This window comes from Arachis hypogaea, chromosome 6 (genome assembly GCF_003086295.3).
Source record: "Arachis hypogaea cultivar Tifrunner chromosome 6, arahy.Tifrunner.gnm2.J5K5, whole genome shotgun sequence".
Taxonomy (NCBI): domain Eukaryota; kingdom Viridiplantae; phylum Streptophyta; class Magnoliopsida; order Fabales; family Fabaceae; genus Arachis; species Arachis hypogaea.
This window is the reverse complement of record NC_092041.1, coordinates 112,172,553-112,197,945: the sequence shown is the minus strand read 5'-3', so window position 1 is coordinate 112,197,945 and position 25,393 is coordinate 112,172,553. Positions and strand designations below refer to the sequence as shown.

The 25,393-nt window shown below is 30.9% G+C and overlaps 2 protein-coding genes and 1 long non-coding RNA gene across 3 annotated transcripts; 1 reads left to right on the top strand and 2 right to left on the bottom strand.

Moving 5' to 3' along the window:
* Positions 1-229: 229 nt before the first annotated feature.
* LOC112754194 (uncharacterized) lies at positions 230-2,930 on the bottom strand. Its single transcript, XR_003178420.3, has 4 exons — positions 2,750-2,930; positions 2,605-2,659; positions 2,380-2,516; positions 230-618 (listed from the first exon to the last, which is right to left on the bottom strand). It is a non-coding gene; the product is annotated as an uncharacterized lncRNA (long non-coding RNA).
* Positions 2,931-4,725: 1,795 nt separating this feature from the next.
* Positions 4,726-9,290, top strand: LOC112755759 (aspartate aminotransferase P2, mitochondrial). The gene is made up of 12 exons (XM_025804055.3): positions 4,726-4,975; positions 5,163-5,243; positions 5,363-5,404; positions 6,066-6,260; positions 6,445-6,483; positions 6,573-6,662; positions 6,753-6,861; positions 6,957-7,066; positions 7,412-7,555; positions 7,748-7,914; positions 8,191-8,455; positions 8,829-9,290. Exons 2-12 carry the CDS (start codon positions 5,163-5,165, stop codon positions 8,958-8,960), a joined length of 1,374 nt encoding a protein of 457 aa, XP_025659840.1. The 5' UTR covers positions 4,726-4,975; the 3' UTR covers positions 8,961-9,290.
* A 1,052-nt stretch (positions 9,291-10,342) lies between these two features.
* LOC112755758 (probable receptor-like protein kinase At1g80640) lies at positions 10,343-17,388 on the bottom strand. Its single transcript, XM_025804053.3, has 10 exons — positions 17,048-17,388; positions 16,483-16,656; positions 16,138-16,382; positions 15,432-15,564; positions 15,226-15,289; positions 14,826-14,922; positions 14,092-14,194; positions 12,018-12,136; positions 11,850-11,939; positions 10,343-10,997 (listed from the first exon to the last, which is right to left on the bottom strand). Exons 1-10 carry the CDS (start codon positions 17,196-17,198, stop codon positions 10,812-10,814), a joined length of 1,362 nt encoding a protein of 453 aa, XP_025659838.1. The 5' UTR covers positions 17,199-17,388; the 3' UTR covers positions 10,343-10,811.
* Positions 17,389-25,393: the final 8,005 nt, after the last annotated feature.

The window sequence follows — 25,393 nt, the reverse complement described above, 5'->3', positions numbered from 1 at the left end:
TTTGGGGACCATTTCGTAGAAAAAAAAAGTTGGGGACGATTCCGATTTTCGACCTCTACGTTTGGGACCAAAATCGAACTTAACCCTAAATATTAACTTTACGTGCATGTAACACCCTACCACACTGAACTTTACGCTTAAATCGTAAAACAGAGGTGGTGTGGTATTACGACCTCTAAAATAAAATGTATACATATAATAGCAGAAGAATCTTAATATGCTAGGAGCCTTGAAGAATAGAGGAAATAAAAATCGCGAAATAAAAGTGCAACGTTCAAGGAACGAGTTAACTTACATGCTAAGAAAACTATAATAAACATAGGATAATAAAAGTAGGAGTAGAGTGCCAAAAATACAAAATAACAAGCTCCTAACTCAGCCTGCGAAGTCAAGACTGCCCGGAGGATAGTCACACGTATATACATACATTTTCCAAAACCCAAAAGTACATAAACAAAATCCTATCTCTCCATAAGCCTCTAAGAGGACAAAAAAGAATAAGTTATGTGGAGGGAAAGAGCTAAGTACAAATAGAGACATCACTGTACAACAAAATAGCCCAGTAACTACTTCGCTTCAGGTATCCAGATGCCTAATGAGATGCCTCTCAACCTGCATCTGAAAAACAATAACATAGTATGGAATGAGAACCGGAGGTTCTCAGTATGGTAAAGGTACCACACACATAAGATATAAGGTCCTGGGAATGCCAGAGACAATCCTAGAACGCCGACACTCAGATTATAGAGCTTAAAGTATTAAATAGAAGCCATAAAAGGTGGTTTTCTAAGAGTATCTAAACCTAACTTAACTTAATCTTAAATTTAAGTCTCATACTGCCATTCCTCCATACCTCCAACTCTATCATGCATTTCACAGACAAATAAACAGATAAAGATAAGCACAAGAAGGTTGCAAATACTGCAGGTAACAAATATACATTTAGCATGGCAAGTACATTTAGGCACACCCAATTAAAGTACAAGCAAGTAATTCAAGTAATATGCATATGATGCATGCCTGTCCTATGGCTGATGAGGCTCATCTGTCGGTTATCCAGCCAATCCGACAAGTCCGAAAATCTTAGACTGTCCCCCGACGTGCATCCCCAAGAATCTATGCATAGCTTTTTCTCAAATAATCAATATTGCTCAATGGGGTTACATTCCCGGGAATTTATAGTGTCCGGTCACACTTACGTCGTAGAGTCAATAGAGTATCGAGCTTTCAACCTGGTACACGTGGTGGCAAGCCACGACACTTTATCCAGGAGATCTCGTATCTCAAATCATTAAATCATTCAAGCCAAATTTCATACATAATCTTTCATCAGAATATCCAGTCAAGTATCATATATGACTTATCCATAACATCTCATAATCAATCCATCACTTTTCAACTTTACTTCACCTTCAAATTATCCTCATTTCCTAACTTCATTTGATTATCAGGTTTAACACTATTATTTATGACCAATGGAATGAAAATAGAGGTTTAGTAGTTTGAAATAGGTGTTAAAAACCTTAAAAATCATGTTTGCTGCAACAGGTGCCACGCGTACGCCTGACTCATGTGTACGCGTGGGATTGTAAAAATGCAGGTCACGCGCGCGTCCCTTGCCATGCGTACGCGTGGACATGATTACTAACCCCTTACGCATGCGCATGGCATCAGTCGCGTACGCATTGCCAAAATCCCATGCCACGCATACACGTGGGCCACGCGTACGCGTGGACGTACGTTCTTCAAAAAAAAAATGGATTAACCATAAAGCTGCATGCCCTGGAGTGTTTAGCTGCAGAAATTCACAAATTTCACAATAAAACTTCTAACGAGCGTAACTCAATCGTTTTAAATCGTTTTTCTTCCGTTATTCGAACGGCATAAACCTCACGAATCTAATTTTTATTTAAAACTAATTGAAATCAATTTGGGGTTCTGGAAGCCAAGTTATAGCCTGCTGAAGTTCAACCCAAAACCAAAATTTTCAAACTCTTTAAACCTCATTTTCATCCATAATTTTCATTCCATTCACTTTCAACATATCAATTCCAACACAATTCCTAGCAACACCATTCAACCATGATTCCTTCCAAATTAACATAATAACAATCACCATCCATAATCAATCACTAACTATCCAACAAACACCAACCAAATATAATCATCAACAACACATTCAACCATATTTCTTTCCAAATCAACATAACAACCAACATCCTTAATCAATTACTAATTATCCACAAACACCAACCAAGTATATTCAACAACAAATTACTAAACATTAAACATACACCTGTATTCCAACTTATCCTATGGTCATTTAGCCTAAGTTTTCACAGGACATTATATATTAAATGCAAGAAAGCTAAACCATACCTTGGCCGATTTCCATGTAACGACCAAAACGATTTATTCAAAATCAAGGCAGCCCCTCAAAATTCAACAAATTCTAAGCTCAGCTTCCTCCAAGTTCCAATATTCACAATTTCAAACTCTAATTATTTATTCACAACCTAATACATATTTATAACACATATATATCCAAGTTAATACTCAAAACTCAAATTTAATGAAATTAAAATAGAATTATCATATCCTCACCTTACCCAAGCTTCACATAAGTAAGAGTGAACGTTTTTCTCAAGTTAATTGGATCCTAAAACATCAAAGAACAAAGAAATTCAATACCTTCACTCAAATTTCCAAAAATTGGAGAAGAAGAGGCTGAGAATAAAGAACGAGTTACCTATGAAATCGTTCCGGTAGAAACGTAGAGCTTGATGCGGTGGACGCGTGGTCGCAAACGATACAGCGATCGGAGCTCGGACGGAGAAGCTATGGTGAATTGAATTTTTCCGAGGGTTTTCGGCGTTCCTTTAATTTCTCTCCCTGTATACTTCACGAGTTCACGTTGCTGCAGCCAAAACGAGGAAGAAAAGGAACGTGGGCTCATTTAAAGGGGGCCCGGTTGGGTCCACAGCCCGGTTGGACTCACGGTCTGATTTAGTTTCGGTTCAACTGGTTTGGTCTGTTCGATCCAATCTTAGACCTTTTTTTTGAAATTGGTGTCAAAATTCTCGTTTTGATGAACTCTATCCTAATTTGATATAATATTCGTATTTCTAATATTTCTTATTAAAAACTAATTTATTGGCTAATTACCTACTAATTTAACGGAATTTACAGTGCACACGTATTATTATGTTAAACAATTTATTTAAATATATAAAGTCATTTAATATTTTTATTTATTATTTTTATATAAAAATTTGTTCAGGTGACTATTCTGCAACAACAAAGGCATAATTTCACAATAATTATTGAAAGGTAAATTACACGATAAAGATGTAAATTTACAGATTTTTCTTTTTATGAAATGAAAGAGAGATTGAGAAAATTAGAACTCATATTTTAAATAACAATAAAATAAAAAAATAACTATAAAAAAAATTTATACTCTTTTTATATAACTTTAATCGGTATAATAGAGTGCTTCTTATTGAAATTGGTACATAAAAAAAATAGAATGAACAAAATTGGGACCAGATACTTTATTTATCAAGGTTCCTATCAGTTAAGCAATGGATTAGTCACCATGCAACATTTATTTTCATTAAAAAAAAAAAAAACATATTATTATTGTTTTAAATTTTATATTTAGGTTCCGCTATTTTACGCTAACATTTATTCAATTTTTTTATTCTCAAGCATCAACTGAAATAAGCTATTTTAATTTTGTGAAATTAAAAAGAAAAAGTAACGAAGTAAAACAAGTTTATTTAGAAAACGAAGGAAAAAAATAAATTAAAGTTCAAATAAATTGGATTAAGTGAAAAACAACAAATAAATTGAATACTCTATGTTTGACCTCAGGCTTGAATCAAACTTCAAACAAGAACTGAAGAAGTACTTCTTTGTTATTTGTTAGTCAATTTTAACATCAATTTATGAACTCATAAGCAATTACTAAAATAATAACTAAAAATGTCTTTTTCGTGATCATGAGCTCAAAACTACGTCCAAAGGCCATAATTAAGAAGGAGTGAAAGTGAATAGAACTAAATCGAGATAAAATATTAATTAGTTGTTATAATTTATTGTTAATAATTTTTTTTTTACTTGTTATATCATTATACCACTTAACAAGTTTATTTTTAATAGTTCATGTTTATTTTTTGTTGTTAATTTGTCGTTGAAATTAACTACGGAGAACCATTTAATTTTTTTACTTAATAACAATATTTTTTAAAATTTGATTTTTTAGATTGAACCAATTTTTGTTTTTTATAAAGAGATAAACAAATTTTAGTTGAAAAAAATTAATTAAAAATATAATTTTTAATTATTTTATATAATTTAATAAATAAATATATTTATTATTTAAATATAATATTATATTAATAAAAAATAAAATTATTTACTATAAAATTTTAATTTATTTAATAAATATTTTAAATAATAAAATTTAATTCAATCCTATAATTTTACTATTTTATTTCAAACATTAGAATTCAATTCAATTTTATACTATTAAAAATTTTTAAACAAGTTGTAAGAAACTTTAAATTCAAATTCTCATAAACTCAATTTTAGTCTACCTCATACTAGTACAGTAGTAGCTTACCAATCCAAACATTACAATAATCCCGTGTGAATTGTCAAGGATACCCTTCAACAAAAATCAATATTATAAGAATACATTATGGGACAAATCAAAATCCCGGTGACATCATATCTAAAGTTCTAACCTTATATTATAATCATAACATTATTATTATAAACATGTATAAAATCACAAGGTGATAAATCAAACAACGTGAGGCTCGTCTAACTTCGATCTCTTCGCCCATATTCTTTTCTCTCCGCTTCTTCACTTTGTCACTACACTCATTCACACTCTTTACTCATAAATTCTTAACTTTGATCTCATTCTGAAGTTAGCTTTTCTCTTCTTCAACCCCAATTCGCTTCGGTACGCCACTTTACCTTTTTTTTTATCTCTTAATTATGAATTATTAATGATTAATAATTATTCACACCTCAAATATTCTACTTACTTCTGTTTCATTAATCATCCTAATCATTTCTTTTTAACTAATCAACAGTTTCTATCCTATATTCTGAATTGTTTGTTAATTTCTAATTTGAATTTGTTGCAGATGGCATCTGCAGTGCTATCCATAGCTACACAGTGTGTTTCTCCCAATGCTTCTTCACTGTCGATTAACGAAACCCACAAGGTACTCCCTTTCTTCAGAAATTGCACCAATACACACATTTTAATAATTAAATTATTTTATTTTATTAAAAATAAGAAAAGAAAATAACTGGTATTGAACTTTGGTGTTGAGTTGAACAGGGAAAGGCCAAGCTTGGAGGAAGTACTTTGAGATTTAGCAAGGTAAATATCTTATTAGTTATTACTAGAATTTTTTGTTAAATTGTTTCTTTCTTTTTTTTTTTTTTTTTTGCATAAAAAAAATTTCCTTGCTTTGGTTAGTTGGTTCACTATTGATTAGTTATTACTGTTTGATCAACTGGGTAAGACTTGGTAATATTTTTTTCAACAACTATACTTTTTTTTTTCTTTTTGTAAAATTATACTCACTTTAATCAACAAAATACAGTGACGTTGTTTGATTCATGTAATTGGCTTTACCTAGTGAGGAATGGATTTTGTTTTTGTTGTTGTTGTAATAGTAATATCCTCACTTTTGCAACTTTTTGTTAGTTGTTCAATTCAAACTAAAAGATGTTTATTCTTTAGTGGTATGAGGATAGACATGTTATGACTAGATCTTCAGTGTTGTATGATCCAATTCCACTTGGTGACATACGGCTTTGTTGTTGATGTTCAAAATCAATTCAAATTGAGAGTTATTATATTCCCCCTTTTCTGTTGATATTTGAATTTTGACAAACTATAAGTTTGTGATTTAAAGGTGTAACCATGAGGGTGACTAGACATTCAAGTTTTTCAAGATCTTGAATTCTTTTTTTCTTTTTCTTCTCCCCTCCCCCCCCCCCTTTTTAAATCTGGTTTTAATCATGTTTATTTGCAGTCTTCTGGACGGATCTCTATGACTGTTGCAGTTAATGTTTCTCGATTTGAGGGCATTCCGATGGCTCCTCCTGATCCAATTCTTGGAGTATCAGAAGCATTTAGAGCAGACACAAATGATGTCAAGCTCAACCTTGGAGTTGGGGCCTACAGGACAGAGGAACTACAGCCATATGTGCTTAATGTTGTGAAGAAGGTCTATGTTCTTTCCTTGATGGTGTGATGCAGTGATTTGATGACTTATTTTCATCCTTTTTTTTTATAACTGTTGTCATATGTTTGTTGCTAATTTTACTTCTTGTTCAAAAAACCAGGACTTTCAAAATTGAGTGAACATTGATGATTGATCTGATATTTTTTTTTTCTTCCTGAATGTGTAGGCAGAGAATCTTATGCTGGAGAGAGGGGACAACAAAGAGGTAATTTTCTTTGCATCATATGCTTTTTGTGTCTATCATGGAATTATTTCCCGGTAGATTATTGACTATGATTTAACTTGTATATGCAGTATCTCCCTATTGAGGGTTTGGCTGCATTTAATAAGGCAACAGCAGAGTTGTTACTCGGAGCAGACAACCCTGCAATCAAAGAACAAAGAGTACGTAGTGGATTCAGTGATTATTATTTATGATAGAGTAAAAATCAATGTTTTATTTCTTTGTTCTTTTGTTTTTCAAAATACACTCAGGTTGCTACTGTCCAAGGTCTTTCTGGAACCGGTTCTCTCAGACTAGGAGCAGCTCTGATAGAACGATATTTTCCCGGGTCAAAAGTTTTGATATCGGCTCCCACCTGGGGTGTGCAATTCATTCCTTACCTCTGTCAACTTAATCATTACCTTTAAGAAAAAAATGGGAATTCATTCATCATGGCTAACAATACTGTCTTGCAGGTAATCACAAGAATATTTTTAATGATGCTAGGGTCCCATGGTCTGAGTACCGTTATTATGATCCCCGGACAGTTGGTTTGGATTTTGAGGGCATGATAGAAGATATTAAGGTTATATCCTAATTCAGAATTAAGAACTGTGTTTTGTTGTACTTTCTAGTTAATCTTTTTCTCTCTTGTTCATTTATCTTAGTTTTTTATGCCTGTTATGCTTTCTTCTTTTATTATCAAAATTGATGTATTGTTTCCAAATGTAACTTTCACTTGAAGTATATAATCAATATCATTCTTTTAATTATGATATGTTGTTGCACTGTAAAATTGTGTTTGACAAATTAGTGATAGAAATTTGAATAAGAAATAGAAACACAGATTTTCTCATTTAATTTTTAAGCTCAATTCTATTCCGTATGGAAGTGCTTTCTTGCCTAATTGTATACTTCTCCATTTTCATAGGCAGCCCCTGAAGGAACTTTTGTGCTACTTCATGGATGTGCTCATAACCCAACTGGTATTGACCCAACACCTGAACAGTGGGAAAAAATAGCAGATGTAATTCAACAGAAGAACCACATTCCATTTTTCGATGTTGCTTACCAGGTACAAATCTTTTGGTAAATAAGCAATTATTTTAGTTCATTTTTGTATTGTTTGTATCAAAACACTATTTGCATATGAAATTGTGAAAAATAATTGCTGTAGATAAAAATATGGATACTTTTTATAAATGGTAGATATTATATATAGTCTGGTTCACAATGTTACTATATTCTAAATGGTTTAAATTTTTAGGGATTCGCTAGTGGAAGCCTCGATGAAGATGCAGCATCTGTGAGATTGTTTGTGGCACGTGGCATGGAGGTTCTTGTTGCCCAATCTTACAGTAAAAATCTTGGTCTCTATGCTGAAAGGATTGGAGCAATGAATGTCATTTCATCATCTTCTGAATCTGCAACAAGGTATGATGAATTGAGCTTTAATTGTTTTCTTTAATCATGGTTTAAGTAAAAGATTGAATCAGTCTACTTTCTTTACTTCTCATGCATGTTTATTCCCTTTCTAGCAAGGTGATTTAAGTACAAGTAGCATGAAATAGTTGGAATCTGATGCTATATTGATATGAAACCATCATCATGACAAAATGCTCAATCATTTAAGAAACATATCGTTGATTTCATTTATGCCTTGGTAATGTTGATTATATAATCCACAATTCTGTTCATATGCCTTTTCAGGGTAAAGAGCCAATTGAAGAGGCTAGCACGACCAATGTACTCTAATCCACCAGTTCACGGGGCCAGGATTGTCGCCAACGTTGTTGGAACTCCTGTCCTTTTTGATGAATGGAAAGCGGAGATGGAGATGATGGCTGGAAGGATAAAGAATGTCAGGCAGAAGCTATATGATAGTATTTCTTCAAAAGATAAGAGTGGGAAAGATTGGTCATTCATACTTAAGCAGATAGGCATGTTCTCGTACACAGGCTTGAACAAGAACCAGGTATTTGAGTCACCTTATCTTCTCTCATTTCTTTGAATCTATATCTTAATATGAAGGGTAAATTATGTCTTTTCTTGTTTTGCTCCCAGTCAAAAAGTTAATATGATCTCTCGAGATATAGATGGCGTTACCCTAAATACCATTATATTTAGCAAAATATGACACTGTCCTCTCTAGTATTTTTAAAATCTGACACTAAGGGGAGGTTAATGTAGATATGATGAACCAAAGCATGCTCAGGATAATATCACATAATGTTAAGGACTTAAGGAGAATGAGCATAATTTGTCATGATATCAATATGTAATTTGTTGTAGCTATATTGCTATTCTTATTCTATTTTCTGAATGATTTTCTCCTCTTGGTTGATCAGAGTGACAATATGACCAATAAGTGGCATGTATACATGACAAAGGATGGAAGGATTTCACTAGCAGGATTGTCATTGGCCAAATGTGAATACTTGGCTGATGCTATCATTGATTCATACCATAATGTCAGCTGAAAACTCAAGTTAAATATGCTCCATAACCAAAACTTCTATTTTTGGTGAGTGTTATATAGCAAACCACTGTGGGTGACATACCTGAAAATAATAATACAATTATGTGTGCATTGATTTGCCACACATGCATGTACCTGAAGGACACTTAGGAAATTTTGTAACCTTTAAAGTTAAGCAGTATGAATCAAAGTATTGATGCATAATGAGTTAGCTTCTCATAGACTTGAAGCAAGTTGAATCTAAAGCTTGATGAATAATGAGTCTATTTCTTAACATTTATGGTTTGTAAGATTGAATAGACTATGTTAATAACAGTAGTTTTGTTCGCTATATGTGCTTCAGATGTTATCAGTTCTTTTTGTTTCGAATTTCTTTTTCTTTCTTTCTTTATAATCCTGCTTTCAGTATATGATCAAATAATTTATTTTGATAGAAAAATGTCAACCCGTGTTGTTATTCTTTTAGGAGTAAACCATCAATTTTTTGTCAAAAAATAAGTTTTCTGGCAAAATGATTTCAAAAAGAAGAAAGAAAGAAATGACACGATTTTCTAAAAATGAATTCAGTATGACAAAATGTACAGTTCTTTTTATTTACACAAGCGATTGTGTATTTGATTTAAATTTTGTCAAAACACTCAAATTATTTAAAAGGTGTATACAAAAGATCCAGAAAAAATAAATAATTGATTGGAAACCATGATACCTAAATAGGCCAACACAAGTGCTAGTTATTTGGCTTACTTAAAGATAATGTCTTAGGTTTGATCCTTAACAACTAAATGTATGCAATGTTTGTGGCTAATTTCTTATTTACCAAAAGCTAAATTGAGAGATGTTAGGTGATATATATATTGCGCATTTGAATTAATACTAGTTAACTTTTTTAACTAAAATTATTGACCCTTTAATATTGTGTAGAGTTAATATTTAAATAACGTTTGGGATTTTGGGTATACTGAAAATATCTCATAAATCAAGCTAAGATACATCTTTTTACCATTAAAATTTGGCACAATGCAAATTGAGTAAGTTCAACACTTCATTCCTTACTTTAGTTTACATGAGTGTTACTTCTATTTCAGAGAGAACAAGGTGCAAAATCTTTATACTCAAGAGTCAAGAACCATGTTCTTGCATGGACCATAGAAGTGCATTCTAACAGAATTGATGCATGCCTCACTCAGTCACTCATCCTCATAGAACTTACCATATTAAAATATCTTTGAAGATCTTCCCTAATTTATCTTGGTCCCACTCCCAAGGAGCCGGTTTCCAAAGAAACCATAGAAGAAAATCAGCCACATCACTTTTACTTCTAATGATTTAGTGAAATGATAATTTATTATACATAAATAAATTGATAGACCTGCATGTAAATTCTTGTTCTCAATATTGATACACACTGCTTTTGATTATTTAAATATCTCAAGAAAATAAGATCATTGAAATTATTCGTTGTTCCAAAAGAAAGTGCCACTATATACAAAATGTTCTCACAAAATGTGCAATTAGTTTATTCTTTACATTAGTCATGAACATTCTCATCCTCTTATACAGCATTAGGCTTAAGACAAGTTTGGTCGATTTTCATTTTCAATATTTCTAGTTATCAAAATTTTGCAGAAAAAAAAAAGTGAAAATTGGAGGGAATATGAGAGGATCTCTATTTTTTTTTATTTCACTTTTTTTCTTGCAACACTGAAAATAAAAACAGAAACCGAACATACCCTAATTATGATGTCTCTGTTTAGAATTCCTACCTTGATTATTAGGCCTAAGCCTAACTGGTTTTAGCAGCATGACAAAAACATGCCCTGGATTATTATCAGTATGTGATGTTGTCTTGTCTTCAAATTGAGTGACTAGAATTCTCAGCAACATCATCAATTGGTAAAACTTGTTGTGTCACTTGTGAAACTCTGAGTGTTCCTCCAAGCTCAACAGGCACAAGAGGAATAAGTGAGTGCAGAACATCCGCAATCAGCGGCCGGTAACTCGGCTCCGGTTGCACACACAACACAGCCACGGCAGCAACCTACACACAAAAAAAAAAAGCTTTCAATATAGCATAATAAAAATAATTTTGATGCTTAAAGAGTTATTATCATTTAATTTTATCCTTTGGGTTACATTAGATATCAAAGGTTCTGTTTGGCTATTGTCTTAGTAATCCAAGACAATAAAGACATGAAAACAAAGGACAAAAGATGTTTGATTACTAGGACATGCAATATTAAGGGACAAAAATTTGTGTCCATGCAAGGATGTGAATTGAGAGGGAGGAATTAGACTGATTAATGAAATTGTTTTTCCAACATGTCTTTGTTCTTCTTTTCCTTGTATATTTCCATTTTGCCCCTTTAAGATATTCTCATTCTAAATTCTAACCACTAGTAACCAAAGACAAAATCACAAAAGATAGCTTAGTTCATAAACAATTATATTACGTGTAAACTGAAATTTAGTTACTCGTATAAAATACATGTTGAAATGTAAAATACATATTAAAAATGAATTCAACAATATATGTATTTATATACAAATATATATGCACTTAGCCTTACTCCACACGAGAAAAATACTATTTTCAAAATGACATTGAGTAAATCTCAAATTTTTTTTCTCTAACTAAAATCACCTTAAGATAAATTCGTCTTTAAAAATTTTAAAATAACAAATTTATCCTTTTATATCTTTTGTTAGTGACAAAAGTGAGAGTTGATTAAAAAGGTTTTACACTGATAATACATTAAACTTAATTCATATATGCAAATGCAAGAACGTTTTACTAACTCTAGAATAAACATAGGATAATGAATGTAATTGCCAAAAAGGGTAATCCATAAAAACTGAAATTTATGTCTAAATTTTTACTAGGTTCTCAAACCTGGTACAAGTGCTTGAGATCCATTGCATCCTTAATCACAGGGTCCACAATAGTTGGAAGCATGGATCTGTCTGTGAGATGTGGCATGGCCTGCAATAATCAAGAATTTCCATGTCACTCAAATCCCAAATTCATTTCAATCCTTGGAATTAAAAACAAAATTAGTACCCATGTGACAATAGATTGGCATTGTGATGGTGCCAGTTTCTCCACAGGCTTTCTTCCTAATAGAAGCTCCAAAAGCACAACTCCAAAAGCATACACATCACTTTTATCAGTCAATTTACCTGGAATCAAATAATTATATAATCTAGTTTTAATCTCCTTATTAGTAGATAATCCAATATTTTTTTACAATATCTAATTAGCTACTACCACGTAGTATAAAAATTAACTACTTTTGTCAACATAAAAATTAAATATCGGAAAAAAAAAATATTGTTCCAAAAAGTCAAACTAGTAGGAATTCTAGCTGTTTACTCAATGTCCTTAAAAAATTATTGAAAAATATACATAATTCAAGTTTTTTATATATTTATTAAAAAATTTAAAAATTTCCACTAATAGCAGTCTTAACACTTCTTTTTTCAAAATTAGGAGTGAGACTCAAACCCGAAACTTCTAGGTGAGGATAAGGAGACTACACCATTTGAGTTATAGCTCGTTAGCATAACAGTCTTAACACTTACTCTAAACTAAACTCTTATTTATATCTCAAAGTTTAATATATACTTATAACTCAGAAAGGACAATAATTAAACTACATAACAACCCCACACCAAATTAATTAAATTTTCAACTGAGGAAAAACCTTGCAATGTTTCCCATCTTTGAGACAATAATCAAATCCTCCACCTCACTCAATGTATGCAGGGCTTACCACACTAGTTAGTAGTTATGATCATATATTATTTTTAAATCACTGACAAGAAGCAACTAGAGCAAACCATGCATGAGTTGCAAAGTGTAACAAACAACATAAGCAATTTAATAATGTATTATTTTATTAGAGTTGCTAGGTCACTTGGGGCAGCTGCTACATTCCCAATGCAAGAACACACCACAAGTTTGACAGATCATTTAGGTCCAAAAGAAATGTTATCTTGGATCTGCTTACTTGAAAACTTTGCAATTTTTGTTAAACATATTGGAATTTCCTTGTTAGTCATGATTTTCTAGGAATATAAATACAAAGATGCTAGAAAACATGAATTTATTTAAAGAAAAAGACATTTGTGATAATGGTATTAGGTAAAATATTCTATGTTTATGAATAAGTACCCAATAAATGAAACAAACAAACAAGTTTTTTTATTTGTTTTTTATATATTTTAGAGTAAATACCCTTTTCGATCCCTAACTATTTACTCGATGGACTTTTTATCCCCTAAAAAATCTAAACACCCAAATCGGTTCCTATCTACTTTGATATATGTACGTTTCAGTCCCTGGTTAGGGACCGAAAAGGGCATTTACTCAAAGTAGATAGGGACCGATTCGGGTGTTTAGATTTCTTAGGGGGTGAAAAATCCATCAGACAAATGGTTAGAGACCGAAAAGAACATTTACTCTAAATTTTAAGTTAGAGACACTTGTGAACACAATCTTACTAATAAATGGATATTATTATTTAATGGATGGATGTATCTACTATATTTATTTTTAAAATAAATTTACTTCATTAAATAAAAAGGGATACGTGGATTGATCTTATTAACTATTGATTCCTACAAAGTACCATACTTTTGAAAAAGTTGGAAGATACCAGAATATTTTTTAAAGTAAATAATGAGTAAATTATTATTTCTAATTATAAAAATTCAAAATTTATTAATAAATAAAAAATAGCTTTATACTCATAAAGATGAATAAACTCTTATTTTCACTCATAAAAATTTAAAATGCTAATAAATCTATCTACGAATAAAATTATATTTAGATACTTTTGTCACGCAAAAATTTCCTTTCATTCATAAATAGATTTGTCAAGTCTTTTTAAATTTTTATTAGCAAAAACAATAATTTACTCATAATTAATTGATACCAAATAAAGTAAAAAAGAAAGAACAATTAATATTGGAAAGAATAACAACTAAGTACATATTAGGAAAAAAGATTGGAATCAAACTTGAAAAAATGAAGAGTGGCTTGATAATGAACTTATAGTTAATCCAAAAAATTAAACTAATAATAATAATGCAAACAAGCAAGCTTTTTTTATATAAAAGTTGAGTAGGCATACCATCTAAAAGATACTCTGGAGCTACATACCCCAATGTGCCTGAAAGCTTGATGTTGTTCTTATTTTGGGACCCATCAGTTATGGCAAGCCCAAAATCACAAATCTGATCATATTGATTAATATTCACAAAATAAGTATAAGTGTGTAATGGGGACTAAAAAATTTGGATATGGAAGTAGGAGGAGTGTTATACTTTAACATGATAATTTTTTGTGTTTTTTAAAATTATGAAAGGTACACAAATCGGACCCTCCTATTTATGTTTAAAAAATTTTAAAAATTTGGGGTACACAAATCGGTAAAAATTAAAAAAATTTGGAGTACACAAATCGAACTCCAATTTTTTTTAATTTTTTAAACACAAATCGGACGGTCCGAGTACAGAAATCGGACGGTCGGATTTATATACCTAAAAATTGGACGGTTCGATTTCTGTACCTCTTAAAAATTGGACAGTCCAATTTCTGTACCTCTTAAAAATTGGACGGTCCGATTTGTACTCCGTAAATTAAATCATCCCACATTTTAGAAAAATACCACAGTAGATCACAATTTAAAAAAAATCATTATTAACCCAATATTAAAAATAAAAATGTGTGTAATGGGAGCACAAAAGTAAAATTAAATTTTAGTAAATGCAATAACATAATATTGCTACATGTATAGTAGAAATTAGGACAAAATAAAATAAAAAATTAATATAGTAATTTCAACATGGTATTTGTCTTGTTTACCTTTGCATTGAAGTTTGCATCTAAAAGAATATTAGAAGATTTCAGATCTCTATGGATCACTGCAGGGTAACAGTGCTCATGCAGATATTTTAATCCTCTGGTTAAACATCAATTAATATTATGTTAAACACAAATGGAAATAAATAACAAGAAAAATGATATGTTATAATAATATCTTACAATCTTACAAAAATAAATATACTTAACTTAATTTATGACTAAAACTTTAATGTGAAAATTTAAAACTCTTTTGGGCTCTATAATTAATAATATAGATTAGAAATTTAAAAGCTTAACTTTTCATATTAAGGTATTAGACATATTTATTAGTATATAATAACATTATTATTCAAATAACAAGTGGGAAGATAAAGAATTGATTAGGTAAGATTATTATTGCCTTGCTGTGTCAAGAGCAATCTTCATCCTCATATGCCAAGTCAATGCTGAGCCATGAGAAGGTCCTTCACATAGTCACAAAATTTAGGAAAATATAGAGATTAATTAGTATATGTTCTTAATAATTGGCCTCATTATTACTATTATTATTTAAATTTGTTTCTCTGCTAGGTAACATTAAAATAAAATTAAGATAAGGTGTTTCACCATGTAATTGGGTTTCCAATGATCCATTGTGCATCAATTCATAGACAATAAACTTTGTAATTCCATCATTGCTACAACCCAATAAAGAAATTATGTTGGGATGCTGAATTTTACTTAACAATTCCACCTCATTCTGCAAAGTCATCAAGCTATTAAATATTTAAACAAATATTTAGTCATATATTATTATTATTACACCATCAATAGAAGTGTTCAATTTAACCACTTATAATTATCATATAAAAGTTTTTATCAATATCTAATTCAATAATAGTGTTGTAAAACATTTTTCACACTAATACTAATTAGTAATTAAACTTAAATATTTTATAAAAAATGGATAATAAGAAAATATTATTAGTATCAATTGCGCTAGGTCTAGCCAACAAACATTTTTAAATTACACTCCATATTAATTAATTGTTATTAATTAGTAATTATTTAAATTTTTTTTAAAAAATATAAAATTAATAATTATTAATTGAAGATGTTTAACTATACTTTTTCTATTAGTATATTAGACATTTTTGACAACCAGACAAAATCAACTGTTTTCATTAACTAATTATATATTTAAATTGTTTTTTAAGAAACAAAACAAAAAGAATTTATATTAGTTGTTAACAAAATACAGGTGCACAACAAAATTGAAAAAAAAAAAAACACTAAATTAAGGAAGAGAAAGAAAGATTATGAGCAGCATTACCTCAAATTCTGTCTCAGCATATTGATTTTCACAGTGAAGTTTTTTAACAGCAACATCCAAATTATCATCCAAAGTAGCCTTATAAACACATCCAAAACCACCCTCCCCCAAAATATTACTCTCCTTGAAATTATTTGTGCCCTTTTCTATTTGCTTATAATCAATTATTGGAACACAACCCTTCTTACCCACCATCTTTATAGAACTAAATTTGCTCAAATATGCCCCTTTCTCAGCATCTTGCCCTTCAAAATAGAAGAAAGAAACAAATTTAATGTTGAAAAAATAAAACAAGAATAAATCTCTGAAATGGAATAGTGAAAAGAAAAATTAAATAAGAAGTACCTGAGTTTTGAACACTTGTCCTTTTGGATTTTGATGAATGGCTTGTATGATAATAAATCCAGAAGAATAAGAGGCATAAAATGAGTGCACTAAGTGCAGTGCTGGCAACAACAAAAGCTATCACCATTTTCCTGTGTGAATCCATGCCCTGCTTTTCATTCTCTTGTTCAAAACCTGTTCAATAAATATTAAATAACAGTGTGAGCAAAAAAATAAAAAAATAAAAAAAAAGAAATATCCTTATTATTATTATTATCAGTCTAATTTCAAGCAATTAATGACAAATTAAGAGAGTTTAAGCAGAAGAGTAGGATCCAAACATTCAAAGACATGTAAAAAGACTAATGAGTAAAGGAGTTACTACACATTATCTGCATTAAGTGCTTACCATATGTTTTTTTTTTTAGAAATTTAAATTTTGAAACTCTTGGAAATAGAAATGTCATAAGAAGGAGCAGGTAGTGATAAAGACAACAAATGGAAGAAAGAAGAAGAAAAAGACAAAGAAAATGAAACAAATAGAAAGAGAGAGAAAGATAGGTGTTGAATGAGTAGAAGTAAGTACCAGGGGATGAAGGTGAAGAAGCCATTGATGTAGAAATGACTTGAATTTGAGGTGAAGGAGCAAAAGGGTAATCAATTGTTGAAGAAAGAACGAAACTTGGTTTGTGGAGAATAAGGAAGAACATGAGAAGCATTATTGTAAGAAGCTTCATTATTTTCTTTGTTATGTAAATGTCTGCCTATGGAGACATAGAGATAAAAGGATTATGTCAAATGAAAGAATGCAAAAGGATTTTTGAGGATGAAAACTGAAAAGGAAAACACAGACGCACGCATAAAACAAACACACTTTTGTGTGTGTGAGCCACCCAAATGAAAGTGAACGAATGTGTGTTTTTGGATATTTGAGGCTTCAACTCTTTTTAGTTTTTACCTTTTACACTTCAAAAAAAAAACACAATTTTTTTAAATACAAATAACTCCTTAACTTTTTACTTAAAAATATAAAAGTCTCTAATATTTTAAAATACGGAACATTTAAGTTATTTCGTTCAAAATATTTAAGGATAAATCAGTTTTATATAAAAATTTAAATGTCTCACATTTTAAATAGCAAAAAATGCTTTTATATTTTTAATTAGTTGATAATTTATTTATCGTTTATTTTTTATATGTTTTTTTTTCTAAGTGTGTTTCTCTCTCTTTGAATAGTTTACTTATGGTAGAAATTGGTGTAAATGGTTAAATTATTTAGACTTGGTTCAAAATTCTTTAAATACAAATTTACATTCTTGCAATTCGCAAAGTTTTAAAGATCTGATTTGGTAAAATTTTGGTTTATAAAAATAGTTTATTAAACTTTGTCTTTTAAAGATGGTTTTCAAAAAATTATAGCAACAATATTTGATAAATTAAAAAATAAGAGTATTAAATTCTTTATAAATTAAACAAATCTTAATTATTTATTCGTTAGATTTTATATCAATAATTCAATTTTTTTAACAAATCTACTAATAAGACTAATCACTTTTTTTTTATAAAATTATAAAAAAAAAACCCAAAAACCTATTAGTTTATTTATTACCTTCAACAACATATTATTCTTCAAAAAAATTACACTTTTTTTTTTACAAAACACATTAAGATTCCCCATCATCTCTAAAATTAGGCATTAGCGAAAGAAAAAGCATGAGAAACTAATGTATGTTTTATACAATGTGTACAATGGGGTTAAATTGAAATTAGAATTAAATTAAAAACAATTAATCAATTTTGAGTAGTTATGACAATTAATTAATTTTGAGTAGTTCTCATTTAGATTTTGAAGCAAATCATGATTCCCGTCAGAATCAAATTAGGATTATCTCCCTCTTTCAATACAGTGCAAACTCTTCTCTTACTCTCTCCTCAAAGCAAAAACTGGTACAGTGCTGACACTCTTTCGACTGGTTCCGTCGTCCACACAGGCCACCGTACGTAGGGAGGACGTGCATATTGTGAGTCGAGCTCACAACACCGGAGCAACCCGGACGTCCAGCGCCTCCATCACAGCCGGTTTGTGCCTTCTTCCTGTCGCCGGATGTTCACTTTCTTGGGTTCTTAGTTGTAGACGATGATTGATGGTTATGATTTATACACGTTCACATTGGATGTTCGTTTTTGTATGATTTTGGATGTTCACCTTCTCAGTTTTCGTGGATGTTTATTCTTCGAGTAATTCAACAAGACCCAGGCAGCAGTGCTGGGATGATGCGAGCGCGGGGTTCGGGGCTGCAACTCACGTCGACGACGCTGACAGTTGCAGGTCACAGATGTTCAGCCACATGAGGAGTGACGGAAGTTCTTCCGGTGAGGGCGTTGACGCAAGGAGGCGGAGCGCGACAGTTCCAGTCGGCAGGAACGGAAGCTACACGTCACGCAGAAATAGAGCGGTAGAACGCAGGTTGCTGCGCATACGGCGGGGCGGCGAAGAAAAGGGTTTTTCTGCGGAACAAAGAATGGGGTTTTTTGGAGGGTAGGTAATGGTGGATGATAAAGGGTTAATGTGAAAGAATTTGGAGTAAATTGAGGGTAGAAATCACAAAAAGCAATTAAAAATTAGGGATAATAATGTTTAATTTACATTATTAATACATATTGGGCCAAATAAACAGCCCATTGTATATATTGTATAGATACCTCATTGTTTTTCTAGCGGGACTCTTAGCGAAATCCAATAAATATCTTCTATGGGTACTGAATCTTCCATCTAAGACACTAGAATCCTATTTCGGTTAATTTTTTTAGTTATAGAAATTCAGAATGTATTACGTTTAATTATAAAAAAAAATAGTGTGTTTTTTTATAGATATCGAAATAATTTTCTTTTAATTGAAATTTGTTAATTGGAGGCTCAGTTTTGTTTTCAAAGCAAATCTTAAGATCCGATTTGGAATAATAGAAAAATTTGAGCTTCAAATTTTTAAGAATTAAATAGATCGATAGAACAATTTTGTAATTATAAACTATAAATCTGACTCTTAAATTTATGATATTTACACCCAAAAAAATATACCAAGTATTCCCATTATTAAAAAATACCACTTGAATCATAATGCTAAAAATAAAAAAGCGTCCTATTTGCTGGTATTTGCCCACCCCTTACAACTATTTTCTAGTGTTCTATTCTATGTTCTCTGTCGGTCATCCAATTTAGTTTTTTTTTTTTTAATACTTTGCATATTTTTTTAAGAAAATCTGCACTGATTGCAGCTTAATATGTCAATGTCCACGACATATAATAGTAGTAAACTAGTAATTTATTAACCTTTGTCCCCATTTCGTATGGACTTTTTTTCTTTCTAAATATATCGGTGTTATTATTAATCATTAATTGGTAATTATTAATTGCAATTCCATTTCTAGTTCCAATTACAGTAAGAAAGTAAACAAGCAGATGTACAATGTATTGCAAGAAATCAAAGGGAAAGACAAATAAATTAAAGTTCATTACTCCCTCTATCTGGCAACAATTTGTCATTTCGGTCCATTCGTTATATGTATCACACTTGTCAAGGTAGAAGGTTTTAATGACTTATTATCCTTGAATTTAAATTTAAAATAAGAAAAAATTAAATATTAATTTAGTTATATTTATTTTTTAATAATTATTTACGTAGTATATATAAAATTTTTTTTTAAGTATATCAGTATATTAATATTTTTAATTATATATATTATATATATTTTATAATTAAGATCAATAATTAAAAGTTACTGAAATATTAGTATATCAATACACTTACAAATTTTTCAGTAGTATAATACAATAATAATACATCAAAATTAAGTTTTTTTTTTTGTTTTACATATTTTTTTTCTTAAACCATGAAATAATGAATTATTTATTAAGCACGCACGCATAAACAAAATAAAAAATATATATAAAAAAAAAAAGAAAAAGATTAATCCATTTTTCTTTTTCTTGGGGTAGATTAGGTGTCTTTGTCTCTCGCTTTCTGTAGAGATTAGAGAAGAACGTTGGGGAGATGATAAGCTTCATAATTTCAACCTTGATTAGAGTCATTTCAAAAAATTAGCAGAAAGTAAACAAAGACATTTGAATCATTGTATCATAGATGTCCCTCAGAAAATACAATAGCTGTATATACTTAATATTAATAACCATCAGAAAAGATAAATATAATTCACTTATTTGTCCATATTATATTTTCATATTACTAGAGCTAGAACTAGAATTTTCATGTTAGAGATACCTCTACCTAGTTAGATAGGACATAAAAAAAAATACACGGAACATGTTTCTCTCTCACACTCATCTAGGGCTGAAAGTGAGTCGAATTTAACTAAGTTCAAACTCGATTCACGAAAATTAAGCTTGATTTACGGCTCAATTTATTAATAATTGAGTCTATTTCATAAGTTCAAACTCAACTCAACAAAAGTTCACGAGCTGACTCAAATAATAGAAACAAATCTATAATTCTATATCAACAAATTATAACTTATATATATTAAAAAATATTTAAAAAAATAAATTTTATATATTATCTATCTATCAATTATAAATTTTTTATTTATATCTTATATCAAAATTATATATAAAAAATGACTATAAAATTTTAAATAATTAAGAGCATTAATATATATGTAAAATTATATATTAAATTATTAATACGCATATCTTTTTTTTTTTACCAAATATAGGAGACTCGAACACGCAACCTCTTAATTGAGTATAGAGAGACTATGCCATTTGAGCTATTACTCACTGGCATTAATAAGCATATCTTATATGCATTTAATCTATATTTTTAATATTATATATATAATCGAGCCAGCTTACGAGCTAATGAGCTGAGCTTATCCAAACTCAAACTCGACTCATTTAATTTATGAACTCAATTCCAAACTCAAGCTCGACTCACCAGCTCGCGAGTTCAGCTTATCGAGCTATTAACGAGTCGAGCTCAAGCTGACTTATGAGCTGGTTTGACTCACTTTCAGCCCTACACTCATCTAAGACTGAAAAAGTATTCATACAATAATTTGATTCCAACAAATTTTTATATTCTCAAAATTTTTAAAATAAGATTGATTTATTTTATAATGTTATTTTTTACTTAACTGTTTATAATAAATTTTATTAGAAACTTGTTTATTCATATTAAAAATTTTGTAGAAAGTGACAAATAATTAATCTGTTTGACAAGAATAATTGTCGAAAATCTTTAGAATAAAGAAATATTAAAATCAAAATATCTAATCTAAAACTCATTGGGATGAGTTTGGATGTTTACTTTCCTAAAATAAAACTTGTAAAATTAGTTACAAGATTATTAGTTTCATGAAGATATTTTTATAGAATAACCACCTAATTACAAATATTAATATCAATAGACTTCATAATGTCTTACATATTAACATACAATTCTTTCTTGTTTTTTTGGGTCAGATTAACACACAATTCTTAATCGTGTCAAATAGATTATTCAACCTATCAAAGTAACAACCAATCTTTTTGTTTTTTTGAAACAACCAACCTTTTAATTTTTGGGACTTAACAATGGAAGAGTTAAAATGGCTAAGTAAAGTCGTAGAATAAAAACGCCCAATATGGTTTATCAATAACAAAGGCCCAATCACGTGAAGGCTTTTTAGTAATGAATTCAACAATGATAAGAACATCATGTCCAACAAAAAAAAAAAGAAACAATGATAAAAACATTTGACAACTTTTGACCAAACGGAAAAAAAATCTACTTTGAATTGATTTTTTTAAATTTATATTTGGACCAAATTTTACTAGTTTATAAAAATATCTATTCAATTGATTCTTGATAAAAGAAAATTGTGTGTAGACTTTTTTTATTAATTTATTTTTAGAACTTTATGAACTTAAAATAATCTAAGTCAACGAAATGTATAGATATGCATCAAAAGTATTTATAGAGAAAAATAAGAACATAAAGATTCCATGTAATCAAGATGATACTTGAAGGGGGAAAAAGCACACAAATTTAAAATAAAATCTTTCAAACTAAAATTAAATGAGTAAATACATAGAATAAAAATTTATAATATATTACAGGTTTAGTTAAACTCCGTCTATGTTAGACTTGCGGTATATAGCCGGTTCCAAGTCCGGATAAAGGAGGAGGGTTGTGTTAGGTCTTCGACAACTAATATAAAAACTTAGTCAAATCTTCATCACATAAATCAAAGATGTTATTGCACTAAAACTAGGTCGTTGCCCGGAAACAACGCGCTGTATGGCTCGAGTACAGCGTCAAATGAGCAAGAGCCGCTGCATCGGTGTCCGGATGTAGTGTTAAATGACCTAGGGTTCCTGTGTTTTTATAAACGGACGAGAGTAAATAAGCTAGTTCACAAAGTAAAAGGTAAAGATCGGAGCGACAGAAGGTTGAGATTTGGGACATGGGACATGGAACATAGGCACTCTAACAGAAAAATTCATGGAGGTGGAAACACCATGATAAGGAGAAAGATTAACATTATGTGCCTACAAGAAATAAAATGGGTTGGTGCGAAGGCTAGGGAGTTTGATACTTTCGGATTCAAACTTTGGTATATAGGAAAGGTGAAGAATAGGAATGTGGTATGTATTATTGTGGATAAGCAGTGGAAGAAGGACGTAGTAGATGTCAAGAGGGTGGGATATCAGATCATTTCTATCAAACTTGTAGCGGAGGGAGATACTTTTCATGTGATTAGTACCTATGCACCGCAGGTTCAGACGAACAACACAAGATAAGGTTTTGAGAGGATCTACAGAGTTTGGTCCAAGACATACTTTCCGGAGATAAAATTTTCTTAGGAAGAGATTTAAATGGCCATGTTGGAAGAGAAGTGACTGGGTATGGAAGTGTTCACGGAGGTCATGGTTTCAGTGTGATCAATGGCGATGGTAAAACTATTTTAGACTTTTCCTTAACCTTTGACCTTCTTATCGCAAATACATGTTTTAAAAAGAGAGACGAACATCTTATAACTTATAAGAGTAGCATGACAAGCTCTCAAATCGACTTCTTCTTGTCAAGGAGAGTCAATAAAAAATTCTGCATTAACTGTAAAATTATCCCGGGAGAGAGTTTAACAACACAACATAGGATGCTCGTCATGGATTTTCGCGTTGAGCAAAAGCTAAGGAAAAGACATCATACGAAAAATCTAAGGATGAGGTGGTGGCGGATGAAAGGTGAGGAACAAAGAAGCTTCCTAAGACGGGTAGGAGAAGAGGCAAAGTGGGATGGGAATGGAAATGTGGAGGAGATGTGGAGGAAGATGAAAGAAGTTATTAGAAGAACAACAAAAGAAAATTTTGGTGAATTTAAAGGGATATGACCAAGAGACAAGGAGTGCTGGTGGTGGAATACGGGTGTACAAAACAAGATAAAGGTAAAAAGAGAGTTCTTTAAAGAGTGGTCTTTGTGCCACAATATAGATATTTAGAAAAATATAAGGCGGCTAAAAGGAGACAAAAGTGGCTGTAAGTGAAGCAAGAACAAGAGCATATGAGGGTCTCTACCAGTCTTTAGGCACGAAAGAAGGAGAAAAATGTATATATAGAATCACAAAAAGCCATGAAAGAAGAACGAGAGATTTGGATCAGGTTAAGTGCATACAGGATAAAGACGAAGAGGTGCTGGCTCAAGAGGAGAAGATTAATAAAAGGTGGAAGAGCTACTTCTACGAGTTATTTAATAAAAGACATAAGACTCTTCCGAGTCTTGGTCGGTTATGCACAAGGGAAGAAGATCAAAACTTTGACTATATCGCAGGATTTGAGACTTTGAAGTAAAAGAGGCTCTAAAGCAGATGAAAAATGACAGGACAGTAAGACCTGATAATATTCTGATTGAAGTTTGGAAGGGCCTTGGAGGAAAAGACATCAATTGGTTAACCAAGCTTTTTAATGAGATTTTAAGGTCAAAGAAGATGCATGATAAGTGGAGAAAGAGTACCTTGGTACCTATCTATAAGAGTAAGGGGGATATACAAAGTTGCGAAAACTATAGAGGGATCAAGTTCATGAGCCATATTATGAAGTTATGGGAAAAGGTGATAGAATGGAGGTTGAGAAAAGAGACACAAGTAACAGAGAATCAATTTGATTTTATGCCAAGCAAATCCACTACCGAAGCGATATACCTGTTAAGAAGGATGACGGAGAGGTATCGTAGTAATAAAAGTGATCTACATATGGTGTTTATTGATTTGGAAAAAGCGTACGATATGGTGTCAATGGAGGTCTTATGGAAGGTTTTAGAAAAGAAGAGAGTAAGGATCGCATATATTCGGACAATTAAAGACATGTATGATAGGGCTACAACTAGTGTGAAGACTCAAGGTGGTGTGACAGAGAAATTTTCTATTAGTTTAGGATTACACCAGGGATCATCGTTAAGTCCATACCATTTTACATTAGTCTTGGAAGTACTCACAGAGCATATCCAAGAGCTTGTGCCATGGTGCATACTTTTTGCCGATGATATCGTCCTTATGGAAGAGTCAAAGAAAAACCTAAATAAAAAAGTTGGACTTATGGAGAGAAACTCTAGAAGTGTATGGTCTGCGTATAAGCCGTAGCAAGACGGAATATATGTAATGTAAATTCGGTCTGCGAAGGGAAAACCCTAATATAGAGGTGAAGATTGGAGAAAATATCCTACGAAAAGTTAAAAATTTTAAGCATTTTGGGTGCATCATATAGGATAATAGAGAGATTGAACAGAATGTAAATCATAGGATCCAAGCATGCTGGTCAAAATGGCAGAGTGCATCTGATTTTATATGTGACAAAAAAGTACCTTTAAAACTTAAAGGTAAATTCTATCGCGCTGTTATAAAACCGGCTATACTTTATGGCACAGAGTGTTGGGCAGTC

Coding starts and splice junctions, on each gene's coding strand:
- LOC112755759 (XM_025804055.3), top strand. CDS start 5,163: ATGGCATCTGCAGTGCTATCCATAGCTACACAGTGTGTTTCTCCCAAT. Junction 7,556..7,747: donor TTTTCGATGTTGCTTACCAG/GTACAAATCTTT, acceptor TTAAATTTTTAG/GGATTCGCTAGTGGAAGCCT. Junction 8,456..8,828: donor CAGGCTTGAACAAGAACCAG/GTATTTGAGTCA, acceptor TTGGTTGATCAG/AGTGACAATATGACCAATAA.
- LOC112755758 (XM_025804053.3), bottom strand. CDS start 17,198: ATGAAGCTTCTTACAATAATGCTTCTCATGTTCTTCCTTATTCTCCAC. Junction 14,195..14,825: donor ATGCAAACTTCAATGCAAAG/GTAAACAAGACA, acceptor CAATATGATCAG/ATTTGTGATTTTGGGCTTGC. Junction 10,998..11,849: donor ATCTCAAGCACTTGTACCAG/GTTTGAGAACCT, acceptor TTTTGTGTGTAG/GTTGCTGCCGTGGCTGTGTT.